The sequence below is a fragment of the Pleuronectes platessa genome, chromosome 18, assembly GCF_947347685.1.
Source record: "Pleuronectes platessa chromosome 18, fPlePla1.1, whole genome shotgun sequence".
Lineage (NCBI taxonomy): Eukaryota > Metazoa > Chordata > Actinopteri > Pleuronectiformes > Pleuronectidae > Pleuronectes > Pleuronectes platessa.
In genome coordinates, this window is record NC_070643.1 from 3,715,894 (window position 1) to 3,737,941 (window position 22,048).

At 42.0% G+C, this 22,048-nt stretch overlaps 1 protein-coding gene across 1 annotated transcript in view; it reads right to left on the reverse strand.

Moving 5' to 3' along the window:
* Positions 1-21,712, reverse strand: part of LOC128461281 (ubiquitin-conjugating enzyme E2 E2) — a 55,068-nt gene extending 33,356 nt beyond the window's left edge. The window contains exons 1-3 of the mRNA XM_053446118.1: positions 21,552-21,712; positions 18,835-19,032; positions 13,478-13,528 (exon numbers count right to left, since the gene is read on the reverse strand). Of these exons, the coding sequence (XP_053302093.1) occupies positions 13,478-13,528; positions 18,835-19,025 (242 nt within the window). The 5' untranslated portion in view covers positions 19,026-19,032; positions 21,552-21,712. The remainder of the gene's footprint in view (positions 1-13,477; positions 13,529-18,834; positions 19,033-21,551) is intronic.
* Between the last annotated feature and the right edge of the window lie 336 nt (positions 21,713-22,048).

The following is a 22,048-nucleotide window of genomic DNA, read 5'->3' on the forward strand; positions in this document are numbered from 1 at the left end:
CTTTGATAAAAGGTTTCTAGACAGGCCAACAACTGCTGGATGTATCAGTCTAGTCCTAATGGGTAATGCTCAGGAAGTGAAAGTGTGTATCCAACATGAAGGAAGTTTCCTGAGGCACAGGAGAGGAAGTGGTACATTTACCGTATGTGTGAATTGTGTGTGTGTGAGAGTGTGTGTGGATAGAGAGGATGTGTAACTGCCTTTATGGCTTTCTGTCGAGACTGAGCCGCTCTTGAGGAGGATACTGCAGTCCTTCAGCTACAGACCAGGATAGCATATTTAATGAAAGGCTAATCATTCATCCAACACAAAGACATGATGTGCATCGCTGATATACACACTGATGACCTCATTCACACACACACACACACACACACACACAAAGCACTGCGGAGACAGGCTTAGTCAGCTGTAGCTAACTGCAGACAAGAGAAGGGGTTAAATGAATGAGGAAGGAGGAGCAGAAGCAGACGAGGGGAAAATAGCAGTAGAATAGCAGCAACATGATCGGAATAAAGGAGATTTACACCAAAGTCCTTTAGGCAAGTCTCGCCACTTGGCAGCCATCTTGGCAATGCAGATATTTCAGGCTAACAAGATGAGGCCTCTATCTTAGTGAATTGGGTGAGAGCTTGTACTGTACTTCCACTGGTCAGGACATAAACCCTGTCATTTATAGCACCTTCAAATCTGATAAATAACATTAGAAAATGTGGTGACTTTGCCTCAAACTAACAGGTTTTTTCATCTACTGTGCCGTGATGCGACGCCTTCAGCTCATCCCACCAGTGTTTGAACAAATGAGTTTTTGCCTAGTCTTTGAATAAATAAAGTAGATGCATCAAACAGGTTTTTGTTTTGCAAAATGTTTTGTCTTCTATGGTTTTTGAAAAATCGGCCTGACATCAGTAAAAAACACTGTGCACTGCTGGTGCAACAACACGATTGGCTTGATATACATATATATTTATATATATCAAAGCCACTTATAATTGTGCTTCCAACATGCAACAGACTCAAGAATGAAAAAAGAAAAAGAAAAAAAATGGTTGTAAAGAAATTCTGATATTAGATAAGGGATCTTGGCAAATCATCACAATGTAAGAGCTAGACTAAAAAATGTAATGACATTGTTAAGTAATTGTCAAAATAGCCGCGGGTTGATTTTTTTGTTGATCTAATAATAATAAAACAGATTTTTATTTCAGCACCGAATATCACCGTAAATCATTTTATGAGGCATCTGACAAAGGCAGAGAAGACGAGCAATGGTGTTAAAACCCTCATCAAAGGATCCATGTTTAATAAATGAGGAGACTGTTTTAACAATCAAGTAACTAGATGACAGCGGTTGGGCTCAGTAGGTGATGATCGATCACATTGAACATTCATCTGAGGACCGGCCTTTAAAAGATGCACAATACAATACAGGCAGTGGATTGTTCCTGACTCTACGACTCTTCCCTCTGTTAAAAATTGAGTTTGCAATGGTCACGCTGATGAGGTTTGAGTGCTGTAGGGTAAGGAGTTCCACATGTTGATACAGCAAACAGAGAAATACACACTGTATGTCCATATTCCTGTTCAGCATTGATGCTCATTGAACTTGAAGGGTACTCTGAGAGTGCCAAGGCCTCACCTCGACCAAGCCGTGTTTCCCATTAATTATCCAGATGGCATATTCTGATTTGTCCTGCCACAGTTTCACAATGTACCAAAGAAATGTTTACACTCTTCATATTAACATAAACAATCTCAAACTTGGTGCTCTGCTCTGTTACTGCATTGTATAGTTATAGTGTGCAGAGCTATTAGCTGCATGCTTGCACAGAGCTAGCATTCATAAAGTTGTTATCGTCCAATTCTGTGGGAAATGCTGCAGAGAACGTTTTCCTGGATCTGCCAATTTAATTAGATCCAGCTCCCCTAATTTAATGGGTTCTTCCCCAACCCATAACGCATCATTCCACCGCTTTTCATGGTAATACATCTATATTACATAGTTTTTGCATAATCATGCTTAATATCAGACAGACAGACCAACAAAACAAAATCTTAAAAAATAGCTTAGGGATTATAATATAAAAATAGTGTAACAGTTAAAAAAAATGTGGTATATTCCCCGTGACAGATTATAGATTAAATAAAGTTCAGTTTGATAGAATAATTATAGAGCAGGTTTTAACTTCACCTGACCAGAAAATGAAAAGTAATGATCTTACGTGATCTGGTGAAACAGAACTTTGTAAGCCTGCCTGTTATGGATCTGTATCAGGAACAGTTCATCCATTTCTTTATTGAAACTGATGATTGACAAGACTTGATTTGATTCTGGCTTTCATTTATTTCAACTTTAAGATACAAGTTGAAACTGAACATCTGCAGGCCACAAAAACATCAGCAGAGATCTTTCTGAATTCCCAGCATGACAAGAATAAAAAAATAGAGAAAAAAATGTATTTATAAATACAAATTAAATTGTGTTTGGGATTTAAAAAGACAGGCTCCCTAAACTGTGAGGATGAAGGAACATGATTTGTCTCTGTGTTGCCGACCCCACTGTGCACAATTCTGCACTGATCTGTCAGTTCAGCACCGTGCTCAGATCTTTTACAGGAGAACAAATTGGCCCTAAGCAGCCACTTCCTGTAGTAAATGTTCCATTAGACCTACAACCACACAACCCCTGCTGGAGTCACTGGAATGAATCAGACAGCTGCAGTTAAGGCTCCCTCACGTTCAGACAGGGACAGCTGCATTCCATATATCCAGAAATCTTCAGTAAAAGTACATGCACAGTACTACTAAACCATTTTGTGGCCAAGATACAGGTCATGAGAGTCAGGGCTGTTCGTGGACTCCACTTCATTTCACTTGCTGTCCCAGTTACATCGTCCCAACTACTGATAATGATTTTCTTTAAGGTCACGTTTTTTAGACCCCAAACCGTCACCTCTGTGATACATGACTACCTGACACACACAGCACCTGTGATTACTCATAGTGAAACCTCTGTGACTTATTAGGTCCAGATTTTGTGCCTAGACAACACTGCATGTCCGTTACTCAGATTTAGAGAATCGTTCGAAACTAGATATTTGGTTTTGGAAAAAATTACAGGTTGGAAAAATGTCTAATTTCAACTTTTTTTTATCTTTCTTCTATTTTTCTTACAGGCAAAGTATGTGATATGAAACACATTGAGATCATTTTCCAATACACATTAGTATATTTTACCAGGATCATCCCATTTGCCAGTTAAAATGACAAATTAATAGCAAATTACATCAGCTGCAATTAATTTAACATTGACACTGAACCACTTAACTGTTGCAGTGGTGTGTGGAGGCTGGTATCTGCAGCCTCACATCGTATTTGTGAGGAGAGAGAAATAACAGTCAGTCAGTAACACCTCTATACAGCCATGAACGGTTGACTGTGGGCTTCTGTTGCTCAGTAAGAAAAACGGCAACTCCTCTCATGAGAAATTATCCATCTCCTCGAGTCTTTTCCGGCAATGTAGCCGGCAGATTGAGCAAAATAAGTTGTGAAAAGAAATAGGAGGCGACACCTGTTCTTTTTATGGGTGACATCTATTGCAGCAGCATTTCAAATGTGCTGCTGCTAATCTTGTTTCCAGGTTCCAGCAACAAGTTGGAAAACATTAATTAATGTGCCGTTAAATGCCGCATAAATTATTTAGAACAAAGTCAAAGTCAGCAGGATACATTGAAAGCACCAGATGCCATTAACATCTATATTATTAAGTGAAAAGAGACATAATAAGTGAGACAATACACAAGGTGTCTCGATTTAATGACTGCATCCTTCAGAGGATCTATTTAATGACTGATGCATCAGAGGGGTGCGACCAGGCTGTCCCATTTTGACGGCTCCTTGCCAGGCTCCAATGTGTGGATCCTTCTCGGCTCAATCTATCCCGAGATTCATTGTGCTTTGGTCACTAACTGTTTTTCAAAGGGGTCAGGGCACCGACAAACAACAAGCCAATGCTTTGAATATCAGGCTTCAACTCAACCGAACAGCTCCCGTGTTAGAAACCAAGGGGCATTAAAACTTTCTTGTCGTGTCTAACTGCTGCTCTGTTGCCAGGCAACAGCAATAAGGGCGGGACAAGCTGGCGATGCGGCTCATGGAAATCCTCTGTACCAGACCGTCTCATTTCAGTTGGCCTTTGCAGACTACACGGCTCAAAAAAGGAGGTGGCCCCTGAATTAGGACACTGTGACAGACTGTGATACATTTGGGATGATGTGATAGGGCTGATCCGGATGATGTGTGTTGGATAGAAGAGAAAATGTATGAACAACAAAATAACTACCTAAACAACTAACTGACAGATTGTGAAACATCTATAGCACCTGATCTGAATAAGATTTCAAACTATTTGGACTAAATGAACAGACCTGACATACTATAATGTTACTGAACCCCAATCTACTGAGTAAAATAAAGTTTAGCTTTTTTGAAAAAAGATGAATTCACATATCTCTCCGGCTGCACAACTGAACAGGAAAAATGACATCATGAGTTGGTGCTAACGAAACTGTGAAAGTACAACTGAATTATCTACAGCAAACTCTTTTTCCCTTAGGGCCTATTGAGTTGATACATAAATTATCTTAGAGAGTCTGCTCTACACTGTAGGAGCCATGAGTATTGTCTGCACCTGACCTATTTGTGATTAGTAACATGTCATGTAAAAACTATTCGGCTGCTCCTCCTATTCCTCCTGCGTTCGGTTTCAGTCTTTCTACCAGATGTTGGAAGCTGGCCGGAGGGATTTGCTCCCATTAAGCCACAGGAGCATTAGTCAGACCCAACACTGATGTTGGGTGAAGAGACCTGGCTCGTAGCCGGTGTTCCAGTTTATCCAAAAGCCAGAGGAGGGGAAGTGTGTGTGTGTGTGTGTGTGTGTGTGTGTGTGTGTTGGGGAGGGGGCGTGCAGGCCAGTCAAATTCCTTGATACCAAACTAGGAAAAATATATTCAGTAAAGCAGGGGAGAGTGAGTAAATAGAAGTATTAGTCTTAAGTTGTGTTTACTTTATATCAACATTGAACATAGTTTGTTGTATTTCTATGACTTAACTGGGTAGTTGTGTTTTCTCAGTTAATAAAAATCTAGAAATATTCAGACTAGGCATTACCCTTCAGTATCAACTGTATAAACTGGGATTTCACAAAAGTGTCCAGAGTGAGTCGTGGGATGTAACCTTGAGCTCAAATGAGGACGGCACCTCTGACAGCCTGGCGACAAGACAGAAATGTTTCTGCTATTCTGAGTCTGAAGTGTGATAAAGATCAGTGACAAGGAAGCAGAGAAACAGAGACATCTCATTTCATCATGTCACATTGCATTGTTATCATGTAGCAGCCTGCTGTTGTCATTATTATGAACCACCCTCATCACGGGGGAACCACAGGCTCTGCACTGTAAGGCAAACAGTGCCCCAGCTCATTTTGCATCACACTGAATGCACGTCGGTTGGATTTCAACGTTTCAAACATAGTCTATTTGTTGTTGTGATCGCACATCATTTCCTTTTTCTCGCTGCTCATGTGAACAAAGGAAGCGACTTTCAGTGTGAGCGGTGAGTTGCTGGCGGAACAGCAGGTGTGCCCACCAGACGGCTGCTTCACTGCAGGATGTTTCCTAATAACAAACCAGCCGTCCTCCTTTTTATCTGACAAGACAGAGCAACCGCTAAAATAGAATGCTGGGATGGTGCTGCAGAGTCGGACTGCAGACCTGAACTACAGCCAGACCACTTCCCACATACACAAGAAAAGAAGCCTCTGTCAAGTATGTGACCGAGCAGCTCTTGAAAAATGTTGGCTTGTGTTTTAGGTGTATAGATGCATTCTCTTTCAAAAGTGTCGACACACTTCTGTGTGGCTCATAAACAAAGACTTCGGGTTTACTAATTAAGTCTTTAAATGTTGGAAGCTAATGGGGTAAAAACTAAAGGCTTAGTAAGACTACAGGTGGGAATCTACCTCACAATTCGATTACCATTCACCTGTCAACCATTCAAAACATCTTAATGCGATGCAATGTATAACTTCATCAATTTTCTAAATACTGCACATGGCAAATTATTCCTAATTAATAAAATCAGTCCGATATATATGAACTGAGTATTGACTTTTACTGTAATTGTGTTTTTATTAAATAAGCCCCCCCCCCCCCCCCCGGATTGTATTTAACTGTTTACTGAATGGATTGTGTTTGCAAGGGTGAGTCCTGCTTCTCAGGGAAGTGTGATTAAACCTCAATCACGACAATGTTAGTTACATCCAGCTTATTTTATCAGCTTCAGTCAGAAGTCATTCCAATGTGCTAGAGGCTAACAATGCCACTTAATCTGCGAGATCCACACTTTAAAAGCTGCTTGAATGGTGTTTGAAAGAGCAGCCTGTGGTTGAATTGTTTTTTTTTCTCTTTTGACTCTGTGCTGTTGTAATGATCAAACTTCTTTCAGATTTGAGGTTTGGCTGTTAAGCCTAATTAATTTTGCTAAGTTAAGGTAATATAGTCGAAGATTGCAACTCAGAAGTTTTACTTTGGTCTATTAATTCGATAATTAAATTGAAATCTGGGTTCTGTGCACTTAAAATTTCAGTTTATAAATGAGCATGGAAAGTGAGACATGACAGCTTTAGCTATTTGTACAGCTGTCTTCTTCCATATCTTCCACATGATTCAAGTGCTGCAAGAAGTGTCTGATTTACTGTATCTTCAATATGGTGTGTGTTGACTTTGTTTGGAGCAGAGAGAACCAACTTATTCTGTCATACAAGGAAAAAATGGATTAGTGCTGAATTCTAAGCTTAGTGCATTGTATTCAGGGAAGATGTGAACAAGCTAACAATGTTACTAAATATCTTAAATCCATGACCTTGGTAAACAATCCAATGGACATTTTATATGCTGATTATTCAAGTTAATAAAACCCCTTAAACCTCTAATTGTCTTTTATGCCCAAGAACATTATAGCACTTTTTACAGTGGGACACTGTTCCTAGTGTTGTTGGCTTTTGGATTTATCATCTGTGTAGTAAAAGCTCCACTTCTATTAGTTTATTACAGCTGGAAAAGAGCTGACAGACAGCATATAGCTCTGTAGGCAATAACATCCTCCACTAATTTCCCCCCTGTCAATCACTGAGAGACTACTGTGGGCAAAGTGCGAGAAATGTAATTCATACTGCACATTCAACTGACATCTTTAAATGTCGTCTTGTGGCAGTGTTAGGACACTCAAAGCCCTTTGATGGTGCCGATACAGGACTCCTGCTTCGGACTTTGATGTATTACTGTCCTCACAGCTGTAACAGCTGCTCAGAGACTGATGGTTCAGAGCAAACACACAGTTCTGAGAGAGCCATATGAGATGAGTGACTGGTAAGAACACAGTCCGCCTCCACAGCATAGATGAAAAACCTTTTCCCTGACATACCGACACAGCATGCAGTACATTCCCATGTGCATATGTGACTCTTGTTTAAAATCTTAATATCAAACTCCACCTATAAAAGGTGACAATTACTGATTTTAAAATGTTTCCACATAGCATTTTGCCTATTACATGCTTTTGATAATCATCCTCCTCAACACCAGAGAAAGGTTACGACTGACAACATAATTAAAATGTGTTTCCTCGATTTCATGGCTCACTTAAGTGTGATTATTAGTATTTAAGCGACTGTTGTTTATGTAATGGCTGCAGCGGAGTGAAATCAAATTTAGATTCTCTTTTCTTGCATAATTTCACATTCGATGCATGAGCATTTCATCAGTTGGTTATTGCTATTAACAGATGACAGCCATGATAACTTTCATTAGTTAAATGCTGCTTGCAGTGTGAAATACGTCATATATTCACATAACATTAATGTTTAATTTCAAAACTATGTATTTATTTTTCATGATTTAATACGTTACAGCAATGTGAAAAGCTGAACTGTTTGCAAGACAAGACCAGACTTAAGAATTGAATTCGTAACGTTTTTCTAACCAAATGACTGATGACTAATCTGTAATGAAAATAATCCTTAACTGCAGCCATATTATACTATGTTCAATTGTATTGTGGTTTTAAAAACCAAATTGAGCTGAATGACCAAATAATTTTATATAAAAATAGGTGAGCTGTCCCCCACTGAGACTGATTTGTAATTAGGTCAAGTGCATGTATCAGCAAGACCTCAATGTCAACTCCACGATCACCCCTGTGCAGACTACTGCTCTGAATGACATCTCCAGCGCGGGAAGACAGCACCCATATCCTGGATACTTTGGTTTCACATTTGTGCAGAGGGTGGAAAGGAGACCTTTCATCCATCAGTCATTGACTTGCTTTAGTTATTTAGTATAAGAGCAGTGTCAGCTGAATAGATTTGATCCTGTGGGATCCCATGGTAATACTGCTGAGCGTATTTCTTAGTTGTTTTTTTTCAACCTTGGATAATAGCATGAAATTAAGTACACATTAGTTTACTCCAGTGCAAAGCTCCAGCTCACTGCTAATCACTTGTTTGTTGCCACATGATGGATGAAAATGTAGAATCACTCTGGCATCAGCATCTGCCTCCTCTCGGGCACTTAAATTCAGATGACAGTGTTTTGTTTGAGTCAATCCTATCTACAGACTGATAGTCACGGATCAATATACTTTTCCCTCATTCCAACCCATTCTGCACTGACACTTCTGCCTTATTAATGTCAGTGGTTAGATGATACAGCTATTCACTGGGAAGTTATTCCCCTGGAACACACACAGTTTTACCGGGATTAAGGAGAGAGAGAGGGAGAGAAAGGGAGCATGAATGATAGTGCGGGGGAGAGAGAGAGAGAGAGAGAGAGAGAGAGAGAGAGAGAGAGAGAGATGGGGGATTCTTATCAAAATGCTGCCAGGACGATCATGAAAGGATATGGTAATTATGGAAAAGGCACACACGTACACACCTATGCACGCAGACACACACACACACACACACACACACACACACACACAGGAAGGCCACCAAGCAATGGGCTAATATAATATGTCTGGTGTGGGGGCTATTTCCATACCCTGCCAGAGTGCTTGTCACATTCAATTAATTACTCTCTGGCAGTGTGACAAAGATGATTAAAAAGAATGATGAAAAATATTCCCTCATATGGTTCCAAAAAATTCCACTAAATCTGTTTAAAGTGAAGCCAAAGGAAAACAAGGCATGTCTCGGTAAAAGTTAAAAGTGTTTTCTATTCTCTCACTCCCGAGAGGGATTACAGTACCATTCACGCTACTGAGCTACTGAGGAAGGGAATGTACAAAATGAGCCAAAGAGGATGTTTGCTGGAGCTGCTGTGATCATGAACTGTGCTTTATTCTGGCGGGAGGAAAAAAAAGAAGCCTGTGGGGTAATGAGCGTCCGTTCATAACCCCTCACATCTGATGTCTTTCTGCGAACGCAGCCTATTTAACACTGTCAGATCAATTAGTAGGTGAAGAAAGGGCTGGGGAGATGTGGAGCCTTTTGATCAAAACAGCCACTGTGTGTGAGGAGGTACAGTACTGTTGGAGGGAATTCATCTAGACAGAGGGGTTTTTTAAGACCCACAATGTGCAATTGTGCTTTCGGTTTTCACACAAAAGGACAGGCTGAAATGGAATTGTTGTGGTGAAACGCGTAGACTAAATCAAACACCGGGGATGTGACAGCCTTCTGGGGGAATTGGGAGCTGTTAAAAGGTGGGGCAAAAACCCCAAGGGGCATACGAATGCTGGAATCTACATTTCAAGCAGCAACCACGCCTCCGGTGGCTTATGTGTCTGACTCCCCCTGAAAAATGCTCAAACGACTCGAGCATTATTTTTCACTTATGACTGAGGATTCCCGACTGCAGCCGAGCTCAATCCATTCGTCACGAGGACTCCTTTTCACTGCAGACATTCTTCAAGGAAAAACACAAAAAATGTAATTTAGTATACAAGTGTCTGCCCGTGAAATTTGTTTTCCTCTCTCTGCTGTTTGGTCCTCTTGTCAGGAAACATAATGGCTTGCTTCAGCAGGTTTAGCGCTGGGTTTGATAGTTTGAGGGCCAACAAACAGCCGGCAGGTTCTGGAGAGATCTCTCCGACTGTTACAGATAGTCCCTTCATAAAAATAGTGGCTGTTTAATTACACTTCATTCAGCTTTGGTAGATTAATGGTTTTATTGTGAAAGGTTTAGATAGAAACTTTTCAAAAGGTAAAATGGCTTTTTTTAGGCCTGTCAAAATGCTGATTCCATTTGATGAGTTAACATACTAAACCAGCAAGTGTTGAGCATTGTCAAGAACTACAACAGATGAAGACGAAAAAAAAACAATGTTCATGAAGATCCTTTAGGGGTTGTTCAGGCTTGCGTCCATTAACTGTGTGTGCATTTATTTATTAAATGCATGAGTCCATCTCAGGTTTGTGTACAATTGTGATTAGTTTGAATTCACATCTGTATCTGCTGGATGTGCTGGATTCGTCCCCTGACTGACCTTGGCCCTAACATGACTGTCCACATCCAAATTAAAAGTAGTTCCCCTGCTCTACACTCTTCATCTGCAGCAGAGAGGTCGTTTTAATGTGTTAATCATAACCTCATTTATGTGCTTTGCAATTAGTGCAAATTTCAAAGTAAAGGCAATGGTAGGCCTGTACAAAGGAGCCGGAGGTGATTATACTGGTTTTCTCAAATAGAAATGTTCCACATTTTCCGTTGTTACGGTCTTTTGAAACACAGCACGAAGAAAGTAATGTCAGACCTCATTAAATGCTTAGTTAAAGTCGATAAAGGAGAGGTAAAAAGTAACATTATCTTAATGATGACCTTTGAGTAACTGGATTAAGAAAACCGAGAGAGGCACGCCACATTAACTACAGTTCCGTCAGAAACATCATTAACGGAATGTTCAGATCCACAGCAATGCAGCTCATAATACTGATTTATTAGCCAACATGCCTGGCGTCAGATTGTTATGCAGTGTGGGTTTTATACAGAAACAGTATTATACAGAAATGATATATAGGGTCTACATTGCTGTTAGGAAGACCACTCTATATGCTGCCTTTGCTTGATTACACTGGAACAAGCAAAGCCATCATAATAGCTCTGCCCCAGTGCGTTCTTTCAGACTGAGGGCCAGCTTTATGGAATCACAGGTGTGATGTATTACACACTACAGTTCCGGCACAGACTGCAGCAACAATCTGGATTTCTCAAATAATGTATTTGCAGTCCAGTTGTTACCGGGCATAATGTTAATATCACGTATTCAAAATGGAAAACCATTCCAGGCATACATAATGTAATATAGATTAACAATATCCCAGAATACATGGTGACTATAGTGAAAATGCCACTATGGATCATCCAGAGCTTTCACCTACGCTCTTTTTCAGACATGAACTCCGAAAATGTCCACACGACATTCACAACTAGAGCAAAATATTCAGAGTGTTCACAGGGGTGCCACCTAGAGCATGCAAGAGACTGAACATGATGTATAAATGCAACAGTGGAAACCACATATTGTTGTGCACAGCGTATCGACACTGGCGTCAGCCCTTATCAACAAAAGCTCTCTTATCTCGTCTTTACAAGTTGAGATTTTTGTCTGTGTATTCTACGCATGTGGCTCCTCTTTTATATCCTGATATATCTGTATTGTAATGGTTTTCTTTCAGTTGTGACTCTGTTGCGTGGATTCTGGCTTCTCTCCAGGCCAGGAAGAGACCAATCATAACGGCAGACATCAGTCGCTGTCCCTGCCAAAGCTTCAAAAGGGCCTGAATGCATGTTGAGCAGGCGAGCGCGTAGGGAGGGTCAAGCTCACCCTCATCACAGTCCCGAGCTCAAGAGACTTCATTTGTGCACACAGAGCAGAATGCTCTCTCACTCGTGCATGTGATACTGTTCTGTAGGATCGTATTACGTGCATGAGCATTGTGTGTATGTGCGCGTGATATCCAGACACTGATTAAATACCAAACCTTCTGCCTGAGCTATTCTTTGTGGACACCCAGAGGACAATGAGCATCTGCATGCATCACCATTCATCAGAGCCGCTCAGTGCTTTGTGTTTGTAAGACGTGTCTATCACAAGAATAGACAGCCTGTGCATGGGGCATGTATTGGAGAGGCATCTGCTCTCGGGTCTGGATATGGTACAAATATAACCGAGTTACTATAACAAAAGAATCTGTCTCAGCAGTCTTGGACATCCATTCATCCATTATCTGAACTGCTTATCCTTTGAGGGTCACAGGGGAAGCTTGAGCCAATCCTAGCTAACATTGGCCAAGAGACGGGGTACACCCTGGACAGGTCACTAGCGTATAACAGGACCAACACTCAGAGAGAAACAACCATTCACACTCACATTCCCACCTTCACACAATGTTCAAGATTCTTCAAATAACCTAATCCAATCTGCATGTACTGTGGGAGGAATGGGGAGTACCCACAGAAAGCCCACGCAGAAATAGAGAAAATGCAAACTCCACACAAAAAACTTCAGAGACATGGAAATCACCACTGTGCTTCCCCAGTCTACAACAATATAATTAAAATTAGCAAAACCCCAAAACGATGGTGGACAAAAAGATGGATTCCAATAAGTTTGGCAGATTTTTTATTTGAGCTGTAAAGCACTGATTAGAAGCATCAGGGTTGCTGTTGGAAGAGAAAATGCTGGATCAGTAAATCCCTGGATTGGGTAACTCTGTTTGGAGTGACTAAAAACCCAGCTGCTCTGCCTGAGAGCTTTCATGCATCACTGAGTCTCCCTGCTTTCTCAGCCCTGCAGGAAAAGTCTGAACTTTGTTAACTTACTGCTCGCTGCCTGCGACACCTCCCCTCCTCCTCCTCCTCCTCGCACTCCCAACACTGCTCCCAAAAGCTTTCACTTTAAGGAGAATGACAAACGGTGACCCAACAGAAAGCCCCACACAATGAATGCCATTACTCAAATCTTGATTGGCAGGAGGCACCCCTGTCTTTCACCACGCTCCGACTCGGCAGCAAAATAAAGCCTGCAAACCAGTCAAGCCACAATGGAGGGCCTTTCCCATCCTCAGGGAGTGTGAGCTAACACAACACTGTTGCTACAGCGATCACAGCGGTAAACACTGCCAATCAGGTCTATCGCACAGGTATTTATTTATTTTATTTTCTCACCCTGTTTTCATGTCTCAGACTGCTTACAGGGGCCATTCATTATGCTTCAGCCTGAGCACACAGAGGTGCAAACACAGCACAGTGATCTACCTGCGCCATTCATGTGACTCACTCAGCCGGCACAATCCATCCACACAGCTCACACACACAAACACATACACAGCTCTCACACACACAAACACACACACAAAAGTGCCTCGGGTGTCAGAGCACATGGTCTTTTTAAAAACCCACAATCAACAGGCTCTTACCTGCAATTTGGTGGTGGGTCCAAGGTTATCTCTGCTAGCTCCTTCTGGATTCTGAAACAAGATGAAGATCTATGTTATAGTCACTCTTTCAAACACACACGCACACAAAACAAAAGACAGTTGCATAAATCCTGACTGTAAAATCAATCTGCGAGTGTGCACACAGAATACCTCATTGATTATCTAATGAGCTCCACAGCACTGTGACTGAACACGAGAACAAGTCCTGTTACACAAGATCAACACAGGGATGCGTGGCTGAATATCTGCCATTTTCGACCCCACGTGAAGGTAAATTGATATTGACATCAAAAGGCCATGTCGGATAATGGATTCGTATCTGATATATCAGGGTAAATTCATTTTGCTGCTGATCACCGTGCTGTCTCAGCCATCATGCTATCAGGGAAGATGTTGGCTGTTGTCCACACTGAGCACATAAGAAAAAGGTTTGATGAATAGAAAAGACTTTCTTTAACTGTTTAATTCATTTCATTATATTACTTTGCCAGTGATTTTCCTGCAAGGATCCTGTAGCCAGGTGTTTTACTTCACTATCAGCCAAACAACTTTAAATGCTGCTGTCATCCTCCAGCTCTTCTGATAAATTTCATGTTTAAGCTTGAATGACGGAGTCTGGTTCACAAATGAGGGGATGAAATGGAGCGATGGAGATTTTATCGATGTGCAACTTTCCAGGTTTCTGAGCCCTTCAGGGACAGGCCGTCCACGTCGGTTTGCTGAAGAGGAACTTGGCATACTCTATCTACTGATGAAGATCACAAGATGTGATCAAGAGCTCAGAGTAGGTACTAAAAGGCCCTTGGTATAAGTCTGAACTCCAGAATCCAAATTGCCAAGTTTGCAAGAACACAAGATCAAACACGGCATATTCTATGCTGAGAAAGCCCAGCCCCCCCCCCCCATGTCTTATTTTCACACTTTCCTGCTATAACTCAAAATGCTCAAGGATCCAATAATAAGAAAGAAGGAAAAAAAGGAAATTATTGACTACTCTTATTGATCCTGCAGTCTGTTCACTCAGCTGTTTGTTCGCTGGCTCATAAAATTTGCTTGGGCGAGAGCGAGGGAGAAGGAATGACATGATGTATTGTTTCTGCATCGACGTGGCAATGAACGGTTTTGCGATAGCAATGTGATGCTTACTGACAACACACTAAACTCTTACTGCAAATGTGCTGAAATGCTATTTACACTGAGGAAATAAAATGCACTGAATGTGTCTGCAGGAGGAGTTTAAGTCTCAAGGCAATGTGAACACAGTTATAGCATGAACATTAGAGGAACAAACTCACTCCATATTACAGAATAATTAGCTTCAGATTTTCACGGTTTCTCATTTTGAGATGAAGGTACTATCTTAATTATCATCTGTTTCCCTGGGAACCACAGGTATGAGGACGGAACCGTCCTTGCATAAATTTGTAGAGCTGGAAAACCAAATTTTCTTGTACAATTAACAGACAGACCAACAAACGCAGACAAAAACATAACCTCTTTAGCATGAGCACATGAGACAGAGATCAGTATAACAATCATAACCTCATGCTTTCTCATCTCCGCAGAGCTGGTCAATCACAACCTGGAGGGGTTATGGGATCTGTTCTCAGACACTAGAAAAACGGATGGACACAATGTCCCCTTGTCCAACATTGCAACTGTATCGTGACCTGAGGTTTACATTTAACGTATTCAGATATCCTACCAGCAGTTGCAATCTGTTAACTAAAAATTATTCAACCAACCAAGCAGCTCGGATAGAGTATAACGCCTGCTTCATGGTTCACCGTAGGTATATTGTGTTTAACATATATGTTGTCTTGTGAACAAAGTGTGTGACAGGTTTGTCTGTCTAATCTTTTTATAGATGTTGTTGATCACGACAACAGTATGGGCATTTACGACAAATACAATAACAGCTGATTCTCCAGTTCTGGGTTCTGCGTAGAGCGAGTCAAGCTTCACCGTCCTTTGACTAAACAGGTGAACAGCTCTTTGTGCAGTGTGGTGCTGCTTTAGGCGTCTGTGGACTGATTCCAGCAGCAGGTCTTTATTGCTGCGGCTTTATTACTGCAGGTCACTATTACAGCTTCACATAAAAACCAGCATAACCAGCATCACCACAGACCGAGCAAACCGGCAGGTTTACAACAGGAACTAAACTGCTTTTGGGAAATGTAAAAAATCCCTGTAACAATAGAAAATCAGCTAAAGAAATGAATGTGCAAATAGTCAATTACCACACTTCATGAGTGTCCATGGATTTTCCTTTAAAGTCTCCTATGTGCTGCTATGACTGCACACGACTCACTCGGGAAAGAGGAGGGAAAAAAATACATATATTTGCAAAAAGCCTGTAATACAATCTCCACAGTTATGGAGTCATTCTCAGCATGAATGGCTGCTGTGTAATTTTATCTGCAATATTTCCTGAGGTGGCACATTTTGACAGCTGAAGCCGGGGACCTGTTAGGGAGAGTTCTGCAATGAATGAGGCCTTGGGAATCCAACAGGAAAGCCCTGCTTATACTGTGGCTTCATCGTGCTCCTGCAAGGCCTCTTTAACCAAACACTTACTTTTTCAAATGTTCCACAGCTCATTGCATTTGATAATCCCTCTAGACACTGCATGCACCAAACTATTACATTCTGCATGCCTCAAAAATTAAGTCAATATCATCTGAGCATATCTTTTATAATGGAATGCACAAGCTTTGGCTTGTGTAGCAGCCAGTGATTTATTACATTAACTAGCACAGAGAACAGCTAAATAACAACTATGCCTGTCAACCCTCCTATAAAATGGTAACCCTGGAGGTCTTTATTCTTTTATGTTGTAGCCATCTCTGGCGATAAGAAGTCGTTGCTGTCAGATGTGGCTGGAGGTTTAAGGCCACATCCTTTGGGCCAGAGGAGAAATACCGGGAGCAGAATGTTTGCAAGAGCAAATAAAGAGGCTTTCTCTAAAGTGTTCCTATAGGAGCCAGCAAGTTTGTGACATAAAAAAGTCATTGCAGAACTGAGCTATATGATGGCAAATGTAGTGTTGGGATATATAGTTTTATACCATTTAAATAATCTGTACAAATATTCCCAGTGTGATGGGAAAAGAAGGGCATTTGTTTTTTACATAAGCCATAAAGTCTATATGCCTCAACTAATGCTTGTCATGTGGTAGAACAGGGTCTCGAAACTCTTGAAAAATTATCCAATATAAGTATTGAGGGGGGGTCTGTCTCCAACAATCACTCCCTTCACAAAGGTGTTGGAAACAGGGGAAGTCTGACTTCTAGCTGTCGCAATAACGGCATTTATTGCAATACATTGCTATTGACGTGTCAGCCACAGGGGATGGCAAGCAGCCACCTCAACTGCTGTGTTCAAGTTTCTTTTTTTCATGGCGATAGCTCTATCTTGTTTTACCACTTCAATGCCTGGGCACTAATGGTTAACACCCTCAGGTTGCTGCAGTCTGGAGAGAGAACTCATCTCATGCTTTGATTCAAATTTCTGTAACAGATTTATGTGGACACTTCTGCAGCGCTGTGTTTTTCTGTTAAAGTGTGCCTTTGTTTGCTATTATGGTCCTTTTAGAGGCTGGTGAAATTCAATAAATCAGTATTGTGTGTACTTACTCCTGTACTATTTTCGGTAAAAACAAATGGCTCTGATTAATGAAAATAGCTTTGGTGCAACAATAAAGCTTAAAATGAAGTCATTTGTGTAAAAAAAGAAAGAAATGCAGCTAATAGTGGGCTGATGAGCCGATTTAAATCACAGCAAGGAAAATGCCTTCATTAAGACTAACCTTGCTTGACCTGTCTCAGACTCTTTTCTTTCAATATTAAACTACTACCTACTACTGTTTATAAACCAGTACAGCACTTAGAATGCCTGCGAGAAAAGATTTTCTGAAAGTGTGCACATCTGGACAATTTGTATAACAGCAGACTTTTGGAAAGATAACACATCATACAAACGAGCACTTTCCTTTTCCTGATTGTGGCTGTGTGGAACAGTTCAAACGTAGTCAGATGACAAATTGGACAATTCTGTCTGTTTCAACCTAGTTTGGCCTTTATGCTGTTTTCACATCAAACTTAACGCACATTTTCCAAGCGATTAAATATAAAGTCATAGATGCAAATTTTGCATCTCTCACAAATTCCACAAATGGTGTACACAGCGCAAATGATTGTGTCATTTGCACTTAAAACAGCGGTCAGACTGGGTAAAAACATAATTTGATCTTCGGGAACAAAAAAATGTAGGTGATTATTTGCATATAGACGAGGAAGTGAGATCCATCACAGGAGACAAATCTAGAACACATTTTAATATCAGGTGTGAGCAGTCAAACATAACACTCTCCACCTGTGACCAGATCTCTCTGGATGGTAATATGTTAATACCAAGTCTGAACAGAGCCAAACTGTCCTTGACGGAACTGACCTTTGGCACAAGTATGTTCCAAGTATCTGCTCCGGTGCCAGTATACACTGTTACAACTGCTTGTCTGATGGTCAAATAGCTTTGGAAACCCTCTCCCCACCCAGTCACCTTTCCAACATTAAATGAGGAGCTGAGACCAACCATTTCTCTAACTTTCGAAAACCAACATGATGAAATATGTCATGCAGTCATTGGCCAGCAGTGCATAGATGAGAAAGGAGAACTTCTCTCTCAGGCTCTCTCTTTTTCCATTCATTATAGAACTGTTCCAGGAGAGACACACTGAGAGTGTGCTCAGTTATAATGAGAAACGATACCTCGCCCCCATGTCTGTGAAGGCCTTCAAGTGTGGCTGGCTGGAAGAACTACAGACACCTCTGGTGGTTGGATAACATACAAATCATGTCAATGACCTCCATCTGACAAGCACAAGACACCAACAAAATCTTGCTCTGTATTCAATCGTGCAATACTAGGTATTTTAAAGGGACATTATCAAGATAGTAAGATACACATACATGACATAGGAGGGTGTACACTATGCATGTTACACACTGTTTACGTACAAAATGAAAGTGCACAAACCGAAAAACGTTCTTCCTCCCCGGCAAATCTGCTATGAGTAATTGAGGTAAGGGGGAATATTCTGTATTTTTGTCGTTTCTGATTATTTTTCTGCACAGGAACAGAAAAGCACCAGATAAATGCTCCCTGTTCCCACTGAGAGATGATTTCTTTCAAAGTCAAAACTTAGCACAGCAGCGAGGACTGAAACACATAATGACAGATCAGGCAAATCGCAGGTGAGCGGCGAAACAAAGCGATTGGGGCAGAGCAAGCAGCAGAGAGCGCAGAGAAAAAGACGATCAGAGCGGTGACTTTACCTCTTGGCGCTGGTGGAGAGCTTGGCAGCGGTCTTGCTGGAGATTTTGGCCTCCTTCTTTTTGGGCTGGGTCTGGTCCCGCTGCTCGGGGCCTGACTGTTCCGGAGGAGCCGCCTCCCTCTGCTCAGCGTCCGAGCTTCCCCCACTGGTGTTGGGGCTGTCGTCCGGCCTCGGCTGCACCTCACTGGACATGCTGACACTGCAAACACACAGGCGGCGTAAAGCACATGCGGTGGAAATAAAAAACACACAACCCGAGAGGTTTTTGAGCGTTTCATCCTCAGGATGAGTCCATCCTCAGGATGGGTAAACTCTCACACCTTCTGCAATTCTTAGAGAATCCACTTTAATCCAAAGGGATGAGCCCTGACATGATTTTAATTTACTGCTAACATTAATAAACCATTAATAATCTATGTATTGCTTATTCCACATTTTTTTACTGCATAAATCTATTTTAACTAAGTCTTTGTTTGTATGTCGGTAATGTCATCACCCCCATCTGCTAATACTGTAGCAAATCTGAGGCTCTGTGATGTGGCAATCTGACAATTAATCCATCGTCAGGAAATGATCACTAGATATTCCCTGGTCCCAGCCTGTCAAAATCCAACATTTTCTGGTTTCTTAATGGTTTAAGAGATCAAGCCGAATATCCTTTAGTTTTGGTTAAACAAACGAGACCTGGTGTTGATAGAATAGAAACCACCAGGGGCTCAGGAGCTTCTGAGGGGCATATTACACCGTAAGCTGATATTTTACACACCACAGGATGAAAAACTCATAAATGCAGAAAATAATCTACTGATGAATCAATGATGAAAGCCGTCATTAGTGGCAGCTCCACAGGGATACCTATAGAGGTACTGAGTAATATGTTAAACACAGACCACAGACCTTTTACTACTCATCCTCAGCATCACCTGAGTTGAGCATCTGTTTGTCTTAAGTCTCAATGATGTAAGACACAAAGCAGGTCATCAATGCCCCCATCTCTGTCTCCCTCTCTCTCTCTCTCTCTGTGCATGTGTGTGTGCACCTGGACCTCAAGGTGAAGGCCTGTATTTACAATGTCAGTTCCGGCCGTATGATAAATGTACGACACAGATGAGCAAATGTGAGGGAGTCTTCACGGGGATGAATATGAAATTGGGCAGAAGTGAGGACAGACTGTTCGATAAACATGACAGCGGATTTGGCAAGCTCACTCTGCCTCTTACTATTGACTAACAGCCACTGCATGAGCGCTATCTAATGTAATTAACTGCATTTGGTGGTGAATTGATATGGGTTGATAATTGGGGGGGGATTATGTGGGTTAGGATAGCACACACAGGGCATCGTTCCAAAGGTTAGGACTCCTGTGTGTTCCGGGGAATGGAGTCCCTCTCATGGTGCGCCGGGCCGCTGTGACTTAGAAGAAAGAGGATTATCCACTAAGCAGAGGATGGTGGTCCGATTCCCCCGGCTCCAGTCCACATGCTGAAGTGTCCTTGGGCAAGACATTGAATCCATAATTGCCCCTGATGGCTGTGTCAGCTGTGCGTAAATGACGTGTGATAGACAAATGCATACATGTTTGTAAATGGGTGAATGTGACTTGTACTGTAAAGGTCAATAATCAAAGTCAATAAAACTAGAAAAATTATTACTGTGTGTGGGAAACGATGGGTCTCCAGGTGTCAGGTGTACACAGCCATATACTGTGTCGCCCCGGGCTCTTGCCCTAGCGATGGGGCAAATTTGTTTTATTACCCCTGCAGGTGTGAAACTGTCAAAAACACCTCAACCACAACCACCAACCCCAGTAAAATATTGTTTGTGTTAGTGAGCAGACCTGATAGAATATCACACCCCACAGAGGGAGAGTCCCCACATTGTTATGTGAGGAGAATACCATGTCGAATTCCCTTATCGCTGGGCAATTAGCAAAATGCTGCTTGCTTGGAGACAAACATTCTTTATTTCATTCAGTCTTTTGTGGATAAATAGAAGGAAAAAAAATACATTTAAACTCTTTCGTTTCGCACTATTAGTTAAACCTCACCTATTTAAGTGAGAGAGATTTGTACTATGTTGAGAGTATATCTGGCAGCTCTTGACGGGAAGTTTCAATTCGCCTGAATTTGAGTGCAGTTTGGTGCAGTGGGTGTTCACCGAATTAATCGGTGGCAGCTAATGATGTGAAAAGCCTTTGATGGTATTGCTGTAAAGTGCGTTACAACGTGTCTGCACGAGAAAGGGTCTAAATCCACTGATATTTGGAAGGAGTTCGGGGGGAGCGCTGTTAGGATTCGGACTGGAGCAGAAAGGGCACGCGTCGAGGTGGTGGGGGGGGGGGGGGGGGGGGGGGGGGGGTGTAAGCTGTCGAGGAGCCCCCGGTCCCATGTTCTTCTTGCGGTCTTATCAATAACAGTTAACAGGGTACGTCTTTGTGAGAACAACCCGACACCCAGCCTGAGCACAAGCGGAGCCCTCGGTGACCACCGCAAAATCGGCTCCCGCACAAAAGACAGAATAGATACCCCCCCCCCCCCTTCTCCTCCTCCTTCCCCCCTTCTCCTCCTCCTCCTCCCCTTCCCCCCCCCCCCCCTCTCTCGCTCTGTTTCCCCCGACCAACCACCACCGCCCCCTCCCTCTACAAAGATAACGTAATACACCTTTTATTCCGTTGGCAGACTTGCGCTCGTGTGGAGCAGAAGACGGCGGGCGGCTCACCTCTGTAAGCGGGCAGGACGCGCAGCGGAAGGAGAAATGAAAAGTGTTAAATGTCCACAGTTTGTTCCGTAATCCGCTTCACTGGCCGTCCGCTGCTCCCCGTGTCCGCTGCCTTCAATGACTGCTGCTGCTGCCGGAGAATGTGCGCGGAGCCGCGGCAGTCAGGCTGCACCAGGGTACAGGCGCCGTTTCCGGTTGTAGCTGGTAAAAATAAAAGCCCGCGAGAGTTTCTTTTTTCGGAGCAGAAACACGAGTCTTAGTGTGATACACAGTACACAAAGCTTTAACTGGTGAAGCACTTTTAGTCTCAGGTATAATCTTAAAAACATTTTCCAATAGCTTTGTAATTTAGATCCTAATTGGAATCCTATACACAGTTGAAGACTGGATTACAGTATATCAGGGGACCAGTGGTTCAGTTTGACCGGGTTAATGGCTGTAGGGAATTAATATCGTTGGGGTTTTATTGTGCACGTTACTGAATCAATAATTGTGGA